Source organism: Acinonyx jubatus, chromosome D2 (assembly GCF_027475565.1).
Source record: "Acinonyx jubatus isolate Ajub_Pintada_27869175 chromosome D2, VMU_Ajub_asm_v1.0, whole genome shotgun sequence".
Lineage (NCBI taxonomy): Eukaryota > Metazoa > Chordata > Mammalia > Carnivora > Felidae > Acinonyx > Acinonyx jubatus.
In genome coordinates, this window is record NC_069393.1 from 2517685 (window position 1) to 2542591 (window position 24907).

At 39.7% G+C, this 24907-nt stretch overlaps 1 protein-coding gene across 1 annotated transcript in view; it reads left to right on the plus strand.

Annotated features, from left to right (window-relative positions):
* The first annotated feature begins 4095 nt into the window (after nucleotides 1-4095).
* TSNAX (translin associated factor X) overlaps nucleotides 4096-24907 on the plus strand; it is a 31277-nt gene continuing 10465 nt past the window's right edge. The window contains exons 1-4 of the mRNA XM_027046899.2: nucleotides 4096-4235; nucleotides 4684-4788; nucleotides 7903-8017; nucleotides 11258-11388. Coding sequence (XP_026902700.1) covers nucleotides 4220-4235; nucleotides 4684-4788; nucleotides 7903-8017; nucleotides 11258-11388 — 367 coding nt within the window. The 5' untranslated portion in view covers nucleotides 4096-4219. The remainder of the gene's footprint in view (nucleotides 4236-4683; nucleotides 4789-7902; nucleotides 8018-11257; nucleotides 11389-24907) is intronic.

Genomic DNA, 24907 nt, shown 5'->3' on the forward strand with positions numbered 1-24907 from the left:
TCCCAACTACCCTCTGTCAATTGCAACTCTCACCCTCACCGCTGGCAACCCTATCCTTCATCTCTTTTTCTTGCCTTCACTTTATTTTTCTTTATAGCAACGATCACTTTCTAATACTATATGCTTAATGTGTCCTCATCTGTCTCATCTCATTAGAAAATAAACTTCATGTGCCTCAGAATCAGCGATCCTTAGAACAGTACCTGTGCATGGTTCTGTTCATGCAAAGATTTGTTGAAGGAGTTGAAAATGGTTGTGTCCTCTATGGCACAAATCACATTGCCAGGCACAAATTAGGCATGGAAATGTCGGTTGAACATTATCAAATCTGTAAGGTTAAAGTACTTGGCATCTTCTTCACTATAGATTTAAAAAAAAATTTTTTTTAATGTTTATTTATTTTTGAGAGAGACAGAGACAGAATGCGAGTGGGTTGGGGCAGAGAGAGAGGGAGACACAGAATCGGAAGCAGGCTCCAGGCTCTGAGCTGTCAGCACACAGCCCGACGCGGGGCTTGAACTCACGAGCTGTGAGATCATGACCTGAGCCGAAGTCAGACGCTCAACTGACTGAGCCACCCAGGCGCCCCAATTATAGATTTTTAAAAATAAATTGAAGCTGTACTGTTTAAGGCTCTTCCTCAGTAACACTGAAGTATGTCTATATATCTACCAGGATACAGTTACAGGATTTGAAATGAATGTTTCCTATCATTCTTTCAAAAAATAAATTTTCATAGCTTTATTGATATAATTCATTTATCTACAATTCCATTGATTTAAAGCGACAAATACAAGTTTTCAATATATCCATAGATATGTGCAACCATCGTCACAATTTTAGAACATCTTTGTCACCTCAAAAAGAAACCCCGTACACTTTAGCGATCCTTCTCCTATCGCCGTCTCCCAAGCCTCTCAACCCCAATCTGCTTTGTATAGATTTGCATATTTTAAACATTTCAAAGAAATGCAATCCTATACTACGTGCTCTTCTTGGAATGGGATTATTTCACTTAGCATGTTTTTAAGGTTCACTCATAGCACGGATAGTATTTCATTCTTTTTCGTTGCTAAGTATTACTCTATTACAAAGATGTTCCATACTTTGTTCATCTATCCATTTGTTGCTGGCCATTGGCTGGTTTCCACCTTTTCATTGCTGTGAATAGTGCTGCTATGAACATCCGTGTCCAAGGCATACATTTGGCAGTGGAATTATTAGGTCATGTGATAATTCTGTGCTTAACTTTTTGAGACTATCAGTCTTCTTACAACTGCTGCACCATTTTACATTCCTACCAGCAATGATGAGAGTTCCAATTTCTTTGTATCTCCACTAACACTTGTGTTTATTTATTTTTATTATAGCCATCCTTGTGGTTGTGAAGTGCTATCTCATTGTGGTTTTGCCCATCCCTTTCTATTCCAATACCAGCTTCCCTCTCCAGTAAAGAACTAGAAGGAAAATCCCTTCCTCCTATCATGTCCTAGCATTGCTTGAAAAATAAATCTGTGAATTGGTATGTATACACTTCACAATACCCCTTCAAACCCTATAGGTATCTTTTAAATATTATGGTTATTGCTTTAAAACTGGTCCCTGAAGGTTCTAGCAATTTCCCATGATCCCCCCCGCCTCCACTGGAATTTACTTAATAACTACATAACCAGGCAAAAGCTAAAATAGAAAATATCCTGAGAGCCTGTATTTTTCCTCTTAGTTGATTATGTGATTTTTTTTTTTTAATACCTCAAACCAATTTTGATATCAGATGTTTTTCCTTACAAAGGTGACAAATGTGAGGATTTATAAACACTGGTGTGCTCCAAAGGCCTAGAGCTTTACGGAGTCAAATGTGGGCAAATGGAATGCAACGATAAGAGCGGGAAGGAAAACCGTTCCGAAAACCACACCAACATTTCTTGCTGAAAATGTTTTACCTTCTGCTTCCCAACTTGGGGTGGTAGTTCTCCTTTAAAAGCGAACAAAACTATGTTTTGCCAAATACCCAAACTATGTGCATGCATCTGAAGCAACAGAGCAAGGAGACAAGGTGGAGTTACCTTCTGCAGGTTACCCAAGGTTGAGAAGTATTTCCTCCCCAAAGGGCAGCTACAGATGGGACACCTGGAGCAATGCCTATGCAAATAAGTGCTGGCAAAGAGTCCCTGAAGTACTTTGAGAAGTCATCACGGGTTATGAAACTTTGTGTTCTAATCGTTATGGGAAGCAGTGAAAAGCAGTTTGAGTAACACAGCTGTCAACAGCTGAACAGGAGTGGTGGCTGGACAAACAGAATGAATATGGCTGATCTATGTTTTTTGGACAGTTGAGGTCTTCAGAGGGGCCAGTCCAGCAGAATTAGGAAAAAATACCCTTTCTCAGACTGTGGTATAATAAATACTGACTTTAAAAGTGTTTGTAAATTATGGGCTTCTCTGGATCTAGAGGGAGACATATTAAAATGATTATATTTCTATCAGAGGGGTTCCCCCCCACCCCCCTGCCCCCATGGTCAAGTCATCTCTAATCAGGGAAGGAGGATACTGGTGGATGTTAGCAGGGGCAGACCTCCCACAAACTCAGAATTATTCGTCCCAAATCTACAAAGCAAGAGTCTTCAGAGCCTATTTAATCCACAAGGAATTTGGTTAATCAATTCACGTATTCAGACAGCAGTAGGTATGCAGAAAGGTATGGATGGATGGTCGTTACTTTCTAGCTTCGGAGTTGGGAGAGGCCCTAAAGCTTACCCAGGGCAGAAAACCTTCCTATGACACACTCCGGCCTGCGGCTCGAAAATACCGCCATGTTCTATCCAAATTGTTTCATTTACTGTTTCTTTGCTCCTAAATTAACAAGGAGGAAAGACCGTGTGTACAACACGTGCCCACAAGCGTCACCAAATATACTTGTGTTTTCCCCACTAGGCCTAGGCCATCCAATTTACCAAGTCTTACCCTGAGTTTTATCTAGAAGAGGCTGCATTGCCACTTAGTTACCCATCTTGATGACACGAACCTCATTCTTCAAAAAAACACAGAGACTTACAAGCGCTACGGGTTCTGGGTGGTGGTACCTCGTAGTAGTAAGTCTAGTAAGATATGGCAGTACCTGTCCCAAATAAAAAGCTCTCAACTTAGTGGTGCACACCTATTATTATTATTACCAACCTCTCTCTCTCTGTCTCTCCCTTTTTGGAGGGCGACGTTGGGAGAAGGGTATCCACGCTAATATTTAATTGAGCACTTACTATGCGAAAAGATACTCTTCTAAGAGCCTTAGCATGAACTCACTTTGTCCTCAAATAACCCTAGGACGCAGGTACCATTCTATCCCTATTTTACAGATAAAGAAGCTGAGGAACAGAAGTTAACTACCCTCAGGGTCGCACAGCCACTCAGTGGCGGAGCCAGCAGGCCGTCTAGCTATAGAGACACAAGGAAAAAGGAGTAAAGCGAGACCGGGCGGAGAAGGGGGCAGAAACGGCGAGACAGGCGGGGAGCAAGGGGGAGGAGCGCAGAAGTCGGGTTTTGCCCTCGTCAGACAGAACGCTTACTGATTTTCATATCTCCATCATTTGACCTCCAGGTGTCACGCCCAGGAATGGAAAGTGTAAACTCCCAACTCCCCAAGGTTCGGCCTCGAGGCTGAAAAGACCTTCCCATTGGTGATCGAGGGCTCGCTCTTCCTCATAACCTGGTCCGGACGGCCACAGGGCCAGCAGCTGCGGGCAAACTACAATCCCCACTACTCATCGCGCGGAAGGCTGGGTCCACACGGAGGAAACGCGGGGGTGTTCCAAGGCACCCTGGAGGAAAAAAAAAAAAATCACGTACATATTCCGCCTCTTTCCACTTTCACACACGCCTCGCTTCCGTAGTCTGTTTTATTAACAGACCATGCAGTGAAGTGGGTGAAGGCGTTCTGTCTTCAGGCACAGCAGAGGGCAGGCACAACAACAGAGCGCGGGCGCGAGGTCCCCGGGCCGTGCGCGGGGCGGGGCCAGGGACGGGGGAGGGGGCCGTCGTGCAGGCCGGAAGTGTGCGAGGGCGGAGGGAGAGGCGTGAGTGGTTGCAGCCGCGCGCTTCCGGCCAGTGCGTAGACGTCGGCCGGCTGCAAAGGGCTCCTCGGCAGGTCTCCGGCCGGCACCTTGCGCACTCGTCTCGCTCCAAGGCCCTCAGTCTCAGCTCATCTCACCGTAGGCCGTGACGACATGAGCAGCAAAGAAGGTGGCGTCCTCGGCGGCACTGGGCGTTATTTATTCAAAGGGGGAGGATCTCCATCCTTTTTGTCGGATTTTCCACCTCTCTTCACCCTTGAGGGATGCCCTCTCCCCTTGCAGGCTCGGGGAGGCGGCGGCCCCGGTGATTTCCCGGCCACATTGGTCCTGTTGACACCTCTCTTTTTCTTAAAGACCTGTTATTTTTAATCTTAGTTCGGTAATTGCTCCACCTTGTGCCAGATCAGGGAAGCCATTGGTGGAAGCCTGAGTGAGGTGAGCTGAAGGTTTGGGGAGAAAAAGCAAGGCTGGTTTTCTGCGAGTCCGCTGGGAAAGCCTCTAAGGCGAAAGCCCCGTGGACGCTGGTTTAAGAGGAAGGAAGGAGTTAGCTGACTTTACGTTGTAAGTCTTGTTGGTGGAAGAGCCCTGTCCAACTTTTTTCTCCTTCTCTACATAAGGATCAGGAGGGTTCAGGAAAAGGAAGCATGACAATTTCCCACATAACCAGAGAAGAGAAGGGAAGGATGTTAATTCATCTTCACCTGTGATGTTGGCCTTCAAATGTAAGTTCTCTGTAATGTAAGTTGACGAAGGGAAGAGAACTAAAGAGGTTGTAACAAGGATAATTTAGACATGTTGTGCACGCAAAAAAAAACCACCCAAAAACCAAAAAACCAGCCCATCAGAATTTAAGATGTGGGTGTGTGAATCTTTTACTTTTCCTGGAGGTTGGCTATGGTGCTAGGTCTGCCATTAAAGTCGAGATTACTGAAGTCTTGACTTTTTTTTTTCATTACAGGTCTACAGGTAAACAATTAACATCAGACATGCCATATAACTAAAAATTATTGTGTACTTGATATATAAATAAACGTCAGATGTGTATATATATGTGTGTATATATGTATATGTGTATATATATGTATGTATGTGTGTGTGTGTATATATATATATATATATATATATGTATATGTATGTAGTTAATAACTTTTAAGCATGTGATGGTTTTGTTTCCTCAGCCAGACTTTTGAAGACAGGGACCACACTTTTGTTTTGACTCTTAACATTTTGCACAGAGTGGGAACTCTGTTAGTAAATCATATATATACGTGTTATGTATATACTATTCGTATATATAATGTTTATGTGTATGTATGTACTTTTTCACAGTTGTCCTTTTAACTGGGTCAAGTTGCTCTTTATTTCAAAACAAACCCTAAAACAAAATTCTCCTTCCCTGTATCCTCCAGCCACCCTCCTATACCTTACAGTTTTTGTGGTTCAGGAACCTGAGAGGGCTTGAGCTGTCCTTTCCAACTTGCAGTCATCTGAAGGCTAGATTGGGGCTGCAGGATCCACAGCAATTGGCAAGTTAGGCCTTCTGCCAACAGCCAGCTCCCACTTCCTCACATGGTCTCCTCCATGGGACTATTTGAGGGTCCTGATGTTACGGCATCTAGCTTCCCCCAGTCAGAGCAAGGAGGAAGCCATAGTGTCCTTATGCCCTGATCTCAGACATGATACATAGTCACTTTTGCTACCCTCTCTTAGAAATGAAGCAGCTTAAAAACTTCATATTTAAGGGGAAGGGAATTAGTTTCCACCTACTGAAGGTGGAATAATTTGTGGGCATATTTTATTTTATTCATTCATTCGTTCTCAAGTTAGTTAATGTACAGTATAGTCTTAGGTTTAGGAGTAGAACCCAATAATTCATCTCTTATATATGACACCCAGTGCTCATCCCAAAAAGTGCCCTTTGTTATTAATGCCCATCACCCATTTAACCCACTGTCCCCCCATCAACCCTCAGTTCTCTATATTTAAGAGTCTTTTACGGTTTGCCTTCCTTTCTCTTTTTATCTTATTTTTCCTTTCCTTCCCCTATGTTCATCTGTTAAGTTTCTCAAATTCTGCATATGAGTGAAATCATATGATATGTCTTTCTGTGACTAATTTCATTTATTATAATGCCCTCCAATTCCATCCACATTGTTGCACACGGCACAATTTCATTACTTTTCATCGCTGAATAGTATTCCATTCAGAGAGAGAGAGTGTGTGTGTGTGTGTGTGTGTGTGTGTGTGTGTGTATACATACACCACATCTTTATTATTATTATTATTATTTTTTTATTCTCAAAAAATACACTGTCTTGGCTTCAGGACTAGAACCCAGTGATTGATGACTTATATATAACGCCCAGTTCTCATCCCAACAAGTGCCCTCCTTAATGTGCAAGCATGTTTTAAAACCACCACAGCACTTACAGTGATCTTCAGAGGTATAAGACTACTTGTGATTGATTAGAGAGTGTATTGATAGGACTGTATACACAGTGGAAAACCTGCAATGGGCCACCTATTCCCCAGCCTGATACTCTGTGGCACATCTGACACAGCTGCTTGTTTCCAAGCACATGTTGCTTTTGTATGTTTCTGTGCCTTTTCACATGTAATTCTTTAAGCTCGGGGTTGCTTCTCATTTGGTACCCCCATTGTCCATCTGGTGAACTGTGGTTTTTCCTCAAGACCCCGCTCAAGTAGCTTCTTCCTTTGAAGCCTTTGTGATTTTTCTCTCAAGCAAATTTATTGACAGATATTGCATTTATTAATTGTCCGTTCATCCATTCAGTCATGAAATACTGATCATCTATCATGTTCTAGTATGTGTTAGGAGTGAACAAGAAGAATGTGGACCCTGCTTTCCCAAACCTTTACATAGATTTATTGTGTATTTTATTTACTTATTTACAATTTTGTCTTATACTGGACTAAGCTCGAGGATAGGGTTTGTCTTATATAACTTTGTATTCATGGTATTTAATTCACAGTAGTCATTAATGTTCATAATAAATAAAAACTTTTGATTGTCTTGAAATAGACAAAATCCGAACTTAATTATTATCTCAATAATAAAAGGGCAGGTGTCTTTGGTCCTTGTCAGCCTGTTATTTGGTTAATAGTTTATTCAAGTTTTGGGTTTTTTTAATTCATGCAAAATACATCTGGGTGCTCCCTATAGGGCAGGCAGTTTGCTGGGTCTTTGGGGTAACAATGCTTCTGAAATAAAGCGGTTATTAATTAAGAGTTAAGTGGTTTATGGGTATTTTAGTGACTAGGGCTTGGAAATTCAGAAAGTTGATGTCATTAAAAGTTATAAACTTTTATTTTTTAATGAAATCAATTTTTTTGAGGGGGAGATAATATTGCATATGATTAAAACAAGGTGATTAAAAATGTTATGTAACTTAGGTAATTGGAAGGAATTTTTTAAAGTCCTGTGTGATAGTTCTGTGATAACAATCTCATGTTTACTAGATGGGGTATTTTTTTACAGTATATACATCTTATTGTGAGGCTGTGAGTGGCAAAACCCAGTTAAAGCATACCTGTGTTCAAAGAACACAGTCTGTAATTTCCAAATGCTTTAAAAGTAAATGAGATGATTTGCTCTTTATTTTTATATTTTATATCTTATATATAGAGTAAATAGTAGTTAAATAAGAGTAAATAAATAGTTTAAGAGTAAATAGATAAGAGTTAAATAGAGTAAATAATAGTTGCTCTGTTGTGCCTAATAACAATAATAGTTGCTCTATTGTGCCTATCAACAATGTTTGATAGGCTCAAAGTATAGAATATGCATGCTTATGGCTGTAATAATGTGTTCTTAGCATTTCAGCAGGAACTTGATGCAAGACATGACAAATACGAGAGACTTGTGAAACTTAGTCGGGATATAACTGTGGAAAGTAAAAGGACAATTTTTCTCCTCCATAGAATTACAAGGTGAGTAAATATCTCTAAAATTTGTTCCAGTGGCATACACTTTGATACGTGTTATATATGTACTTTGTAATGCTTTATACTTCAGTGGACAGTACCTAGCTGTTAGAAGATTCTGTGATTTATTCTATGAATACTGGGATTGGAGGATGTTAGCAGCAAGAAGATTTTAAGAATAAATATTTTAATCAGAATAGGGAGGAAAGTTTTTTTTTTAAGTATTAGTTTTGAGAGTCAGTGAGTGTGAGTGGGGGAGGAGCAGAGAGAGAGAATCTTTTTTTTTTTTTTTTTTTGGTTTTCTGATTTTTAAGGAAATAGGTATTTCTTTTTTCTTTTTGTTAAATTTACATCCAAGTTAGTTAGCATATAGTGCAACAGTATGCTAAAAGAATTTCAGGGGTAGATTCCTTAATGCCCCTTACCTGTTTAGCCCATCCCCCCCCCCAACAACCTCTCCAGTAACCCTTTGTTTGTTCTCCATATTTAAGATTCTCTTATGTTTTGTCCCCCTCCCTGTTTTTATATTTTTTTTGTTTGAGAGAGAATCCTAAGTAGGCTCTACACTGTCAGTACAGAGCCCAATGTGGGGCTCAAACCCACAAACCATGAGATCATGACCTGACCCAAAGTTGGACACTTAACTGACTGAGCCACCCAGGCTCCCCAAAAGGGAAAGTTCTTATTTTCAGAGCAACTCGGAATTTTGTGTTGTTAAGAGCACTCAGTGATACAGGTATTGTTTGTGAAAATATTAAATTTCTAGTGATTTACCAGAGCTTATTACGTTAAAGCTTTACTTAGGTGATATGTGCAAAATTTCAATATTAGATAAATGTGGAAATCTGCTTTATTTATGTTCCCATTCGTTTTCCAACTCATTGCAATCTGCTTTTCTGCCTCACAACTATTGAGATTGCCCTTGTTACCCTCATATTGCTAAATCTAGTACATACTCTTAGTTTACCTTTTTGCAGCATATGATACTACTGACTAATTTTTTGAAAGTTCCTTTTCCTACAGCTCTGAGACATCTTTTCTTTGAAATTCCTTTCTGTAGGATTTTGTTATTTTATTTTTCTACGTAGGCTCTGTATATATCCTAGATTCCTTGGTTGTATGTATGTAAAAGAAAACAGCTTAAACTAGCCTAAGCAGAGGAGGAAAATAAATTTTAAAGATTCAGGAATTTCTTATGAATGCAGCTGAGTATCTTCGTCTTTCACCTTTGCTTCTTTGTTTGCATCCTTTTTCATTTAATCAGCTTTCTTTGCTTCTCTGTTTTACGTGAGGTTAGAAAGTGCCCACCCTGGAGCACCTGGGTGGCTCAGTCAGTGTAGCATCCATGCTTTCAGGCCCCGTGTGGGGCTCTGCGCTGACATCAGGCTCTATGCTGACAGCTCAGAGCCTGGAGCCTGCTTTGGATTCTGTGTCTCCCTGTCTCTCTCTCTCTCCCAGCTTGTGCTCTTTCTCTCAAAAATAAAATAAGACATTAAAAAAAATAAAATAAATAAAAAAAAAAAAGAAAGTGCCTTTCCCACCAACGCCCAGGGAGAGATTGTTACAAATTACAAATGCCGCTAGAAGGATTTGCACTATGTATCTTATAAAGCATTTAGGGAAATCCAAATATAATTTACCATTTTTTATTATTAAAAATATTACTGAAGTGTTCTATTCACTCATTTGCAACTTTTAAGATAACTCTCTAATAGTTTAGTTTTTATTCTATTAAGTGGAAGTGAATTTGCCATACATAGATTTCTTGGAATTAGGCACTGTTAACCTTTTCTTCATCTTAACCTGACTAAAATTTTTGCTTGTTTTTTTTAATGAGTTCTCAGTTTATATCATGAAAGGAAATTAAACTGTTTTTGAACTTGAGCTTATGGAAAGAAGCTACACTGTTTTGATTAATTATGAACAGTTTTTCAATACATATTGCAATTTAAAAACAATTGACATCAATATTCATCGGTTTAAAGAAATAATAGAACTGTGGCAGAGCATCTTAATATTTTAGAAAAAGCCATGTTATTTTGTAAAGTCATCTTATAAGGATTTCTCTACCAAAAATAATAAATTCTTATTATAGTAAACTTAGAAAATAGTAATCTTCAGAATAAATTGTAGAAAAATAAAGATACCAAATGAAAGAAGTCAGTCATAATACCAAAGATAGCTACTGTTAGTGAGCAGATTTCATATTTTATGCACTTTTTTTTAAAGTTCTGTGCCTAATGTGGGGCTTGAACTCATGACCCTGAGATCAAGAGTTGTATGCTCTACTGACTGAGCCAGACAGACACCCCTGATTTTACTTTTTTTTTTTATTTTACATATTTTGATTTGATTTGATTTTTTAATTTTTTTTCTTAAATTTAAATTTTAGTTAACAAATGGAATATTGGTTTCAGGAGTAGAATTCAATGATTTATCACTTACATAAGCAGCCAGTGCTCATCACAAGTGCCCTCCTTAGTACCCACCACCCATTTAGTCCCATCTCCCACCCACCTCCTTCCATCAACCCATAGTTTGTTCTCTATCATTAAGTCTCTTGTTTATGTCCCTCTCTTCTCTCCCCCTCCCCCCACTTCCCACATGTTCATCTGTTTTGTTTCTTAAATTGATTTTACATATTTTTTTTTAATGTTTATTTAATTTTGAGAGAGAGACGGAGCATGAGCAGGGGAGGGGCAGAGAGAGGGGGAGACACAGAATCCAAAGCAGGCTGTAGGCTCTGAGCTGTCAGCACAGAGCCCAACACGGGGCTCGAATCCAGGAACCATGAGATCATGACCTGAGCTGAAGTCAGACACAACTAGCTGAGGCACCGAGGCGCCCCTGATTTTACGTATTTTTAATAAATATAATAAATAAAATAAAATTATGGTTTTGAGTTAGAAGCATCCAGATACAATATTAATTCAGTCCTATGTTGATACTTATTATTTTTATAAATTTTTTAAATGTTTATTTATTTTTGAGAGAGAAAGGGAGAGAGGGAGGGAGGAGCAGAGAGAGGGAGACACAGAATCCGAAGCAGGCTCTAGGCTCCGAGCTGTCGGCACAGAGCCCGGCACAGAGCTCGACGCAGGCCTGGAACTCACAAGCTGTAAGATCATGACCTGAGCCGAAGTCGGATGCTTAACCGACTGCGCCATCCAGGTGCCCCTGTTTATTGATATTTAGATGATTTCAGTTTTTCACTAACAAAGCATCTGGCTGGTATATTGATTATAGTGCTCCTGATATGGAAGAGATTTTGACAGAATCAGAAGTGAAATTGGATGGTGTTAGACAAAAGATCTTGCAAGTAGCCCAGGAGCTCTCAGGAGAAGACATGCATCAATTTCATAGAGCCATTACCACAGGTAAGTCCAGGTTCATGTCAATGGTAACTTTTTTTTTTTTTTTTAAACCAGTGTGTTACATGATTTCTGTGTGGGTTGCGTTAATTTTAATTGACACTTGGTGAAATATTATTAGCTTTTAAAAATTGGGACTTCTGCATAATAATGTAAAGGTAATCCAAAAACATTAAATTGGCTTTATTTTTCTGAGTAGAATAGTCATCGATAGCTCTTAATAAAGTAATTGAAAAAAGACCTAACAGAGTGAACTTTAGCCTTGAGGGCATAGGGTGTATTCAGACAAGGCACGTCGCATTTCCCACTATGGGGATATCTTACTGGTGGCTCTAAGTTTCAGTTTCAGGGAATGTATCACCTAGCCAGTATGGACTCAAACATGTCGCAGGGCGACTCCATAGTGGAATTTTAAGATAGTACTGGGTTTTATATAAACACGAATCACTTCAAATATATACAGATGAATCGCATAAATAGCGAAGTGCTTGGTTCTTTTCTCTTCAACCTTTTTTTTAATGTGAGTTCACTGACAGAGGTACTGTATAATTAAGACAAATTCAAAGGTGATTTATAGAAGTATGTGAAATTATATGTTCTTTCTATCAAATAGCAGATTCCACTGAACTCCAGGCATTTCATCATGAGAAATGAGTTTATGTGGTATCTGCTCAGTGTATGTCCAGTTTTAGGGTGAACATTTATAATTTCACTTGTTTTCAGAAATGTCAATCTGTAGTATGTTCAGATGTCTTTTGTTGTTGTTGCCCAATGATTACATGTACAGTTGACCCTTGAACAATGCTGGGATTAGGGGCGCTGACCCCTTGCACTGCCAGAAATCTACGTAAAACTTTTGACACTCCCCAAACTTAACTACCAATAGCCAACCATTGACTGGAAGCTGTACCAATAATGTAAACGGTTTATTAACATGCATTTTGTATATTATGTGTATTTATTGTGTTCTTACAATAAAGTAGGAGAAAAGAAAATGTTATTAAGAAAAACACAAGGAAAATACATTTATAGTTCTGTACTAATTTATTGAGAAATCCACGTATGTATGGACTATTGCAGTTGAAACCCTTGTTGTTCAAGGGTCACCTGTTTGTGTGTGTGTGTGTGTGTGTGTATTTTCTATTGAGGTATAACTGACATATAACATTATATTAGTTTTAGGTGTACATTGTATATATTATGAAATGACCACCAAAATAAGTTTAGTTAACATCCATCACTGTACATACAGAATTATTTTTCCTTATGATGAACTTTCAGGATCTATTAGCACATTTTAAGTAGGCAATACAATATTATTAGCTATAGTTGCCATGCTGTGTGTGCATTGCATCCCTAGGACTTTAGACGTTTGTACCTTTTGAGTCCCTTCACCCATTTTGCCCATCTCCCGCCTCTGGCAACCACTTGAAATGTCTTTTGATATTAGTGAAAGAAAGTACCTGCTCACCTCAGTTAAAGCTGGGATGTATTACTAGAAACTGAAGTGATAACTCAAACAGTTAATGAAGACTCATTATAGTACATTTCTGTCATTGTTATTTACTACCAGGGATTTGTTTTTTTAAGTAATAGTGCATATAATGGAAAAGGTTTAATGAACTCAGTCTGTACTGTCATGTGGCACGACCTTGACCGTGACAGATTCGGCACGGCTGGGAGAGAAGATCTGAGTATCGGTGAGATGGGTGAAGCAAAAGCTGAGACAGTCCTCGTGAAGAAAACGTGATAATATCTTCATGATCTTGTAGCAGAAAAGATGTTTTAAAAATGACACAATCATTGCAGTGCCTGGGTGGCTCAGTCACTGGTTAAGCATCCTACTCTTGGTTTTGGCCCAGGTTATGATCTCACAGTTCGTGAGTTTGAGCCCTGTACCGGGCTCTGTGCTGACAGTGTAGAGCCTGCTTGGGGCTCTCTCTCTCTCTCTCTCTCTCTCTCTCTCTCTCTCTCTCTCTCTCTTTCTGCCCCTCCCTCACTTGCCCATGAGTGCATGCATGCTCTCTCTCTTTCTCAAAATAAATAAACTTAAAAAAAAATTGGGCACCATGGTGGCTTAGCCCATTGGGTATCTGGTCTTGGTCTTGGCTCAGGTCATGGTCTCACAGTTTGCGGATCGAGCCAGGTCGAGCCCGTGTCAAGCCCTGTGTCGGGCTCTACACTGACCGTGCAGAGCCACCTTGGGATTCTCTCCCTCCTTCTCTGTCTCTGCCCCTCCCATGCTCATGCTCTCTCTCTCTATCAAAATAAATTTTAAAAGATGACACAAGCATTAACTGCTGACGGAAAAATGGATCAATTGAATTTCATCAAAATTAAGACATCATTTATCAGACCTCCTTTTCTTAAGTTGAAAAGGCAAGCTGAAGTCTGAGAGAAGACATTTACATTTATGTGTTGGGTAAAAGACACATACAGAATTCCTACAAATCAACGAAAAGACAAGCAATTTTAAAAATGGACAGGGACTCCTGGCTGGCTAGTTGGTGGAGCTTGTGATTCTTAATCTCTGGGTCATGAGTTTGAGTCCCATGTTAGGTGTAGAGATTCCATTTTAAAAAAATGGACAAAAAACTTGAACAGGGGCCTTATAAAAGTGAATATTCATATGGCTAAGAAGCCTATGAAAAGGTGCTGAGCATTATTGCCTAGAGTGATGCAAAGTAAAGTCAAATGAGATACTATTCACTCACCGGCGTGATTAATTATAAAGACTGATGATGCCACTTTTTTTTTTTAAGTTTATTTTTATTTAGTTTGAAAGAAATAGCAGGCGGGGAGGGGCAGAGAGAACAGGAGATAGAATCCCAAGCAGACTCTGCACTGTCAGTGCAAAGCCAGATATAGGGCTCAAACTTAAGAATTGTGAGATCATGACCTATGCCAAAGTCAAGAGTCAGATGCTTAACTGACTGAGCCCCCTGGGCACCCCTGATGATACCACTTTATTATTATTATTATTAGAGAGAGAGAGAGAGCATGAGTGGGGGAGAGAGGCAAAGGGGGAGAGAGAGAGAGAGAGAGAGAGAGAGAAAGAAAGAAAGAAAGAATATCCCAAGCAGGCTTGATCCCATCACCCTGGGATCATGACCTAGGCTGAAATCAAGAGTCAGGTGTTCAACCGACTGAAGCACCCAGATGCACTAAGACTGACAATATACTTTAAAAAACTTTGGCAGTATCTAGCTAAAAACATGCTCCTACTGTATGATTCCTTTTGGATATGTACCCTTAATAAAAGTGAGGCCTGTGTCACCAAAAGACAAAGGCAAGAAAGCTTGTAACAGCTGTAGTCATAATATTCTAAAACTGAAAAATGACCCAGACAGGAGAGTCGATAAGTACACGATGGTATATTTGTACAGTGTAATACTACATAGCAATAAAAAATGAGAAACATGCATCCCAGCAAGTATGAATCTCACATACATTCTGTTGGGCAAAATAAGCAAACACAAAGGAGTATCTATACTGTATAATTCCACTTATGTAAAGTTTAAAAAGGCAACATTAATCTAGGGAGTTAGAAGGCAGGATAGTGGTTATCTAGAGGTAGAGGTTGGGGGCAGGCGTTTCTGACTGGAGGCATGAGGGAACCTTCTGGAGTGATAGAAATGTTTTGTTTCTAGCTGGGTGGTGTTACATAGTTGTACACGTATGTAAAAATTCATTAAGTTAAACATTTGAGATTTATATTTAAGATTTATGCAGCTTATATATAAATTATAACTCTTTTTTTTTTTTTTACAAAGTCACTGTTGACGTTTTCTTAGTTCTTTTTCCAGAGCCGATCTTTGTATTGGGAAATCACATCAATAATCTCTTCACGGCAGGGGCACCTGGCTGGCTTAGTCAAGGGTGTGTGACTCTTGATGTCAGGGTTGTGAGTTCGAGCCCCACTTTGGGTGTAGAGATTACTTAAATAAATAAAACTTAAAAAAAAAAACCCTTCATGGCAGTCTTGTGGTGAAAATATGTGCCATGTTTAGTGAAAACAGCCATACCATTCATATTAATGACGTCCTTTGTCAGAATCCCTTTGGTGAGGTTTCTCTTGGGCACCCTGACATTTCTAGTTGTTAGGCTGGGCAGATAACGTTTGCGGCAACGTTTGCCTTGTTCTCTTTGATCTCCTGAAATTTTTATCTGCCTCTTCTAGTGGAAGTGGATTGGGGAGGAGGTAAGCTTAAACATCCAGCACGTTGACCTTTGTCAGTTCTCAGGTTGACTGGAATCCCAAAGTGGCATTTCCAGGCCACAGATGTTGTAGGTCTTTTCGTGGCTAGAGATCAGGAGGAGTGGTATTTATCATTTGTTGATACGTGAGTAGTATACTGCCGTGAGGAGTGCCAGTGACTTAGTGCTCTTGTGCCCTCCCCTAGAGCTGGAGTAGTAGCTTTGACCACACTAGAGAGATCCATGGCAGGCAGATTTCAGTCACGGTGGTCCTGCTATGTGTAAATAGGCACGCGTGTGTAATCTCAAGGACTGTACTAGGTGGTGGAGTTGGTACTGGGGAGCAAGTTGGATCTCTCTCAGTTTCTAGAAAGTCCTTGATCTGAAGAAGCAGTATGGTCTAATGTCTTAACTGCATCAGAGTAACCAAATCCCATTCTACACCTTCTAAACATTCGATTAACTTGGGTAACTAGAGGCAAGACTTGGAATAACTTCCATAAGCTTGATCATTTTTCTGTCACATTGTGCAGTAAGCCTATCTCATAAAAATTCATGGCAACATAATACATATACTAAAAGCTGACTACAGTTGTCTTCACTTTGACTTCAATCCGTGCTTAAAACTTTTACACTTCGGTAAAAACTTGCATATTTTCCTCACAGTGTTGGTGTGTTGTCATGTGATGATGTATTTAGATCTGAATTTCAAGTTAGTTCAAGGTTAAGCCCTACGAACCCAGGCAACTTAAAGTTCTGGCGGGACATTGTAGATCTGCTTGATTTGGCCCAGTAATGTGTTTGGTATGTTCTTCATTCATCACTGAGTAAAGTGTAAGGAAAGACTTGAAACCAGAGCGAGGACCATATGGATAGTGATATGAAAAGAAACTAGAAAGTTGCACTTGGCTCATAGAACAAAACAGAGAAATGCAGAAAAAAAGGCCAGAGGAGTATTAGTTGTGTTTCTTAGGAAAGAAACACTGCACTCTTGGAAAGAGCTTAGGTAGGGCATTAATAAAATGGGAGCGATCTTTAGATTTTCCCACTTCAGTGTATCATTGAGGATTATTTTAAGCACCATATTTCATTTTAGGTCCCTGTCTCTTCTTTGTCAGTGTATTTAAAAAATTTTTTTAATGTTTTTTTTGAGAGAGGGCGAGTGGTGGAAGTGCAGAGTGAGGGGGAAAAGAGGATCTGAAACCGGCTCAGGGCCGATGGCAGAGAACCCTATGCGGGGCTTGAACTCAAAAACTGTGAGATCGTGACCTGAGCTGAAGTCAGACACCCAACTGACCCAGGGGCCCCTTTGTCATTTTTTTGGAAGATTAGCTACATATGGATTAAAATTTTAAGGGTTCCCTACATCTCACTTTTCTGTAGTAAGTCCTTAAAATGAGGTTCTTTAAGTGGAAACAAAGTTTTTTTTTTTTTCTTTTCTCTAAAAGTTAAGGAATAAAGCAGTTCAATAAAGAGGTATCTGGGACTTAAATTTTTGCTGACAGATATTTTATTTGATACCATAAGGTTATTTACAACTAGAGAAGCATTAACAATATGATGCTTCTGAATAGCTTGCTGCTTGTAATTGTTAAATGCTTGTTTTGGTGTTACTCCAAATAGTTGTTCTTTTGACTCGAAGATAAAACAATTCTGGCATTGAACTAAAGGAGTTCTGTGCTTTTCCTCATTAAGAATAGTGCTAATGGCACGCAGAGCATTTCCCTAAGGGATACTTGTGTGAGCTCAAATGTCGAGTATCCTCCTAATAATTGAACAACAACAAAAAGTTAGGTCTGTTTTCTACACATTTCTTATCAGAGTAGATTACAGATTGTCCCAAGGGATGGTTAAACAAATGAACAAATAATTAGTTGCTTGAAATAAGTCACTTAAAAAAATGTTGGGCTCTGTCATGTTTTTGTTTTGTGTTTTTCTCCTGTGGAGGAATTAACAGTTGGGGGAAAATGTTCCCCATCTTAAAGAAAAAAATTGTTTATACCACTCTGATAATAATGAAATTATTTAATTTTGAGACATTTTGGTGCACATAACTAAGTTCAGACCCTAACTAATATTTTAATTCTCTTATTCAGGAATGTGAATGATGTGTTAAGTGGATGTTTTGTGTCAGAGATTTTTTTTTAAGCCATTGTTCTTTGTGACCTTTGCAGTATTCCTAAATTACAGATATTATATTTTCTGCTAAGTAAGTGGGGAGTCTCCCAGTGTTTAAACAACTTGCCCAAGATAAGTTACTATAAGATATGGTTGGTTTCTTACCATATGGATTTAATTTACCTGTTGACTTTAATTTTTTTATGTTTATTTTTGAGAGAGAGAGAGACAGAGACAGAGTGAGAGTGGGGGAGGGGCAGAGAGGGAGGCACAGAATCCGAAGCAGGATCCAGGCTCTGAGCTGTCAGCACAGAGCCCGATGTGGGGCTCGAACTTGTGAACCGTGAGATCATGACCTGAGCCTCAGTTGGATGCTTAACCAACTGAGCCACCCAGGTGCCACTGTTATTTCTTAAAATAAGTCCAGAGGTGGGGAGAATTTCAGGAAGGACATCTCTTCACGCTTCTATATACTTTCTGATTTTGTGCAGTGCAGCTAGGTGGCAAGCTGCAAAATTATGTTATTTGAGGGGTGGGGAGACTGGGGAGTTGCTTTAAGTCCAGAGATGCAGCTGTGAGGATTTGTGTTGTGCAGCTGAGTTGTGGCCCCCATCTGTGAACCTCCAAAGAAATGTGCTAAGGGGACAAGCAGATAGCATTTGGGAGGTTTGTCAGGAACCAGTGATATAAACAAGTGTTTCATGCAAAGCATATGTGCTCAGATTGTGTAATAGTCTTTGAGGTTGGTTCAGCAGAGCTTTGCTTTGTTTGAGACATACCCCATGATGGTGAGGGTAGCAACTGTCTCTGCACATAGGGGAGAGGTCTGGGGGAAGGGAATCTGTCCTGGGCACACCCTTCCCCCCAGTCCCCCCAAAAAGTGACGTCCAAACTTTTCTTCTCTTCCACTCCCTTTATATATATCCCAGGGGTTAGAGAGAGGATGATGAGAGAGGAACAGAGATTTGATGAGTGTGGAGAGAGTTGGAAGCTGAGATGGAGGCAGGCTCCCCACACAGTCAGGCTCCCCGGTCACCAAATGACTGTCATTTTAATGGAGACAGTCACGGGAAGAGTTTGATGATGTTCCCGATATCAAATCATGCCTGTGACAGTGGCTTCATTTAGATAAAGAAAGACATGCAACAAAAGATCTTTCCATCAGCATCTAAAAATCAAGAAATAATTTGAGAGTTATCAGAATGATTTGATAAATAACTTATGCTGTATCTTATAGCACTTGATAAGCAGTTTTATAATAAACAGAGTTTAGCGTAGTACGATAGTACAAGAATGTATTTGAAATTTGCGGTTTATATTGCCTTACGTAACAATTATGTTCCTGTTAAAAGAGTTGGAATATTACTGCAAGGGACAAGGGAGTTGACGATGCTGACAGGAGACGTTTTAGGGATTGCTATCACGAGTAAGTGAGATAGGAAGAGAATGTGATCCTCTGGTATTAGCAGAGTCATCTTGGAAGGATTTAGAAGATCCCCAGATTACTATTAACTTTTCTACTCATTCATGTTTGCTTTTTGAACAGATAAAATCAACTGACGGAGGTGAAGTAGAAAGAGAGCTTTTGCTGTCAGACAGGCTTGGGCTTATGTGTTTTCTCTGATGTTCCTTAGATCCGTAACCTTGGAGCACAGTATGCAACTTGTTTAAATTTCAGCTTTCTCACCTGTTATGGGAGAACAATAGTAGCTGCCTCACGTGTTGTTTTGAAAACTAAATGAAATATGTGTATGGGAGGCATTTCTTACTTTGTTTGGCACATCACTGTTAATGTGTTTGTGTTCCCTTCTGGAATTTAGCAGAATTAATCTGTAATAGTGTGCTAAATTAAATTTATTTTCATTTTGGATTAAAAACTCAGTAATACTTATTTTCTGAACACATACTCTTCAGTGCTGAAGAAAAAGCCCTGTTCAAATAGACAGTATCCAATTAGGCAAAATCCAAATTAGTGAACTGGTGTTTAAGTTTTACTGTTGATAGTATAATTGGATATACTCTACAAAGCTAAGGCTTATGGATATATTTTCGGTGTATAATTTATATATTTGAGAGTAGATTTTTTTTTTTAGCAGAGTGGCAAGTGAATCAAACCTACATCTGATTTTAAAACATTTCAGGGATCTGAAAAAGCTAACTTTTGAAAAAAAAATCTGATGGTATTCTTAAAAGTAGCTGGGTGGTTCAGTCAGTTAAGCATCTGACTTTGGCTTGGGTCATGATGTTGTGGTTCGTGGGTTCTGTGCTGACAGAGCCTGGAGCCTGCTTTGGATTCTGTGTCTCCCTCTCTCTGCCCCTCCCCCGCTCACGCTCTTTCTCGCTCTCAAAAAATGAATAAACAGTAAAAAAAATAGTTATAAATGTAATTTTTAAAAATTGAGATACAATTTATACACCATAAAATTAACCCCTTTAAATTGTGTAATTCATTGGTTTTTTTTTTTTTTTATTTTGGTGTTTTGTTTTTTTTTAGGGTTTATTTATTTTTGAAGGAGAGAGATACAGAGTGTGAGCAGGGAGGGGCAGAGAGAGAGGGAGACACAGAATCGGAAGCAGGCTCCAGGCTCCAAGCTGTCAGCACAGAGCCCAACGCGGGGCTCGAACCCACAAACCGTGAGATCATGACCTGAGCTGATGTCGGACACTTAACCAACTGAGCCACCCAGGCGCCCCTGTAATTCGTTGCTTTTTACTGTGATTATAAGGTTGTGTAGCTTTCACCACTGATTCCAGAATGTTTTCATCACCCTGTAAGGACACCCCCTACCCATTAGCAGCCACTCCCCATCTTCCTTCCCCCACGCCAAGCCTAGGCAGTCACTATTTGACTTTACATCTCCATGGCTTTGCCTATTCTGGATATTTCATATAAATAGAATAATACAGAATGTGGCCTTTTGTGTCTGGCTTTTGTCACTTATGATAATGTTTTCAAGGCTCTCGTATATGTCCTAGCACATGTCAGAACTTTATTCCTTTTTAAGGCTGAATAATATTCTCTTGCGCATATATACCACATTCTGTTTATCCATCAGTCGATGGACATTTGGGTTGTTTCTGCTCCTTGGTTATTGTGAACGATACTGCTATAAACATGTGTCCACAAGCCTTTGTAAACCTGTGCTTTCAGGTTCTTGGGTGTATATATATACCTAGGAGTGGAATTGCTGGGTCATATGGCAGGCAATTTTTTTAAAACCCTGAAAGCCTAGGGGTGCCTGGGTGGCTCAGTCGGTTAAGCGTCTGACATCAGCTCGGGTCATGATCTCGCGGTCTGTGAGTTCGAGCCCCGTGTTGGGCTCTGATCTGCCAGCTCAGAGCCTGGAGCCTGCTTCGGATTCTGTGTCTCCCTCTCTATCTGCCCCTCCTCCACTTACACTTTCTCTCTTTCTCTCCCTCTCTCTCTCCCTCTCTCTCTCAAAAATAAATAAACATTAAAAAAAAAAAATTTAAAACACCGAAAGCCTGGAAAAAAAGGCTAGTTTAGAATGAAACCTCTGCCTGGTCTGTTTGCCTTTCTTTATATATGTTTTTTTTTTTTTTTTTTCAATTTTTTTTAATCTTTATTTTTGAGAGAGAGAGACAGTGTGAGCAGGGGAGGGGGCAGAGAGAGAGAGAGGGAGACAAAGAATCCGAAGCAGGTTCCAGGCTCTGAGCTGTCAGCACGGAGCCCGACACGGGGCTCGAACCCATGGACCACAAGATCATGACCTGGGCCGAAGTCGGGCGCTTAACTGACTGAGCCACCCAGGCGCCCCCTTTATATATGGTTTTTGATGGAGATTTGGACTGGGTGTATACTGCTTAAATATTATAAGAATAAGTGAAAATAATCAGAAGCGTTTAATTGGGTTTCCTTGTATATGTTCTAATAGGAGAACATGGAGAAAAATAACAAATTACATAAAAACAACCTACAGACTTCTCTGTTACTGGCAGCTGATTCTGCAAATAATTCTAATTGGATTTCATCCAAGGCAAAAGCAGAAGGGGAAGGCATTGTTTGATGGAATATGGCAGTAGGTTGAAATTTTTCACCTTGGGGATTATTCACTGAAAATAGCGGATGTCCTTTTTATCAAGTTGAAACATAACTTGTTTAAACATCCTTTTACCTAGATGTGACCAAAAATGCTTTTCAGTGTTTGGGGCCAGATGTCCTTGAACTCTCTGTGTGGTATATCATGAAACCTAATAACCATGGAGCAAAAATGGCCACCTCATCCTGAAGTAACTTTAAACAAACACATCCCAGGGACAACTTAGATGGTGACTTTAGATACACTTGAAAATGTAATGTTTGACAGCCATGCACATTAATATAGACTGACACCACAGATAGATTTTGAGGGCTGTTGTTCTGTATCTCTTTCTGCCCCCTTGAAAAATAAATCCGATACCTTGAAGACCTCGAATTCTGAACTTTATCAGTTTGAACTTTATCTTATAAGAATATTTCTTTCTTAGTGGACTTAAATCCAAAGTACTATATATTAAGTAAAATTGGAGAATTCTGAACATTTGAATAGCAGATTTTAAAATAGTTTTGCCAGAGCACTTAAAGTTTCCTAAAACCAGTAAGAGTAGGGAGAGATTATTTTGAAGAATTTACTAAACATTTGAGTCTCTTTCTCAAGGTGCTTTGGGGTGGGGAGAGGAGAAAGTTGTGAAGACATCATTCCTTCCCTCAAAACTCTGGGGTGCAAAAAAACAGGCATTCATAACTTGGAGCTGGCTGACTAAGTTTTATGTAGTGGGTATGAAGAAATGCCTTGACTGGGTGTATCAGAACATGTCAACTTTTTTTTACAGGTAGAAGAAGATTTGAGAGAAGGCAACACAGGCACAGAATAGCACAGAATCATGAAAGTATATGGTGTGAGAGCCTAGAGAATAAAGTTAAGGCCTGGAGAAGAGCTGAACTGGGGATTTAGTGGGGGAAAAGTTTGAGAAAAAGTGAAAATGTTTTGTATGGACTTGAACGTAAGGCGGCAGGTAAAGCGGGAAGGGCACGAGCTTCTGGGTTGTAGGAATGTTTTTTTACTATGTGACCTGGGTGAATTTCTGAATTTCTTCTGGGCCTCGGTTCATCTATAAAGGAAGGATAGTGATACAGTCATGTAAGGTTATAATGAACATTAAAAAGATGGATGTAAAGTACCAGATACATTATCTTCTGTATAACTGACACTCAAGACTTAGTAAGCTGCTACTAATATTTTATTTATATTTTTAAAAAGTTTTGTTGGAGGCTTCAGGGACTGGGAGATGTTTGTATACTTCTGTTCATAGCAGCATTATTCACAATACCCAAAAGGTGGAGGCAACCTAAGTACCCATTGATGGATGAATGGATAAACAAAATTTCACATGTCCATACAATGCAGTATTATTCAGCCCTAAAAAGGAAGAGAATTCTGACACAGGCTAGAGCGTGGATGAACCCTGAGGACCTTGTGCTAAGTGAGATAAGCCGGCCACAAAAGGATAAGTTCCATACCATTCCACTTCCACGAGGTAAGTAGAATAGTCAGATTCAGAGACGGAGAAAAGAATGCTGGTTGTTAGGGGCTTGAGGGAAAGGAGAAGGAGGAGTTATCTAACAGGTATAGAGTTTTAGTTTTGTAAGATAAAATAGTTGGTGGTGACGGTTGCACCACAGTGTGAATGAATGCCACGAAACTACACACTTAAAAATAGTTAAAATGGTTAGTTTTACGTCGTCTGCTCTATTTGGTGAGTTTAATACTACTGTATATGCATTCATTTGTAAGAATGCAAACATTTTAGCAACAACTTACTGCTGATTTTTACGTCATTTGGCAGTGCTTTGTTGCAGAAGCAAATGACGTTTCTGTGTTGTTGCCGTATAATCTAGTTTCACTAAATGGATTTTTTTTGACATATCATTAGGAAGATTAGTTCCTACCATTCTGAATTTGAAAAGTACCATAGAGATCATTGTATCTAGTACTTCTATTTTACAAATGAGGGACAGGCCTGGGAGTTGGTTGGACTTAGTTGATTTTATTAACTACAAATCATTTTAAGAATGTATTCGTTGGAACCGTTTTCCATGCTTTGAGTGGGCTCATGTGGATAAAACAACTGTACAACTGATGAATTTTGCCAAATATATTTTTCCAGTCACAGAGGAGTGTGGTTTTACCACTATAGATAGCATCTTGGTTAAAGAAAGTCCATTAAGAATCAGGAATAGTTTTTTTTTTTTAATCTCTTTCTGTTTCTTATTTATTATTGAGAGAGAGAGAGAGAGAGAGAGACAGAGCACAAGCAGGGGAGGGTTAGAGAGAGAGGGAGATGGAGAATCTGAAGCAGATTCCAGGCTCTGAGCTGTCAGCATAGAGCCCGATGCGGGGCTCGAACTCACAAACTGTGAGATCATGACCCAAGCCGAAGTTGGATGCTTAACTGACTGAGCCACCCAGGTGCCCCAGGAATAGTTTTTAAAATACTGGTTTGCTGTTTCACTGCTTGTCCCCCCCTCCCATTGTTGAGCGATAAAACTTAAAATTATTTCTCTTTGACGATTCAAGGCATTTCATCTGTATGGTCCCTGTACTAAATTTAGCTCCATTTCTACCCTTTCCATTTCATGTCCCACCACTCCTTAAAGGACTTCTAAACAAAGGGACATCTACTCTGGGATGCTATCCTTAAGCATCATGAAGAAGGTCCTAGAATTTCAGTTTTGAACAGGATCAAGTTCTTCCACATGATTTGACATGATTTGCCCTTGCTGATCTTTGTAAGCAAATTAGTGCAATATAGTGGTATTTGTTCTAGAATCACTAGAATGATTTAAGCCACCTTGTTTAGAGAGCTGAGGTGGTCAAAATCCTTTTGATGTTGTTTTAACTTTTTAAATATTTTTGTTTTTGAGAGAGAGGGAGAGTGTGAGCTGGGGGTGGGGGGGTGTGGGGGAAGAGAGAGAGAGAGAGAGAATATCTTAAGTAGCTCCATGTTGAACGGGGCTTAATCCCACACAGCTGGGATCATGACCTGAGCCCAAATCAGGAATTGGATGCTCAACCAACTGAGCCACCTAAGTGCCCCCAGATGTTGTTTTATTTACTTATTTTATTTATTTTAATTTTTTTAATATTTATTTTTGAGGGAGAGAGAGACAGAGCATGAGCTGGGGGAGGGGGCAGAGAGGGAGGGAGAC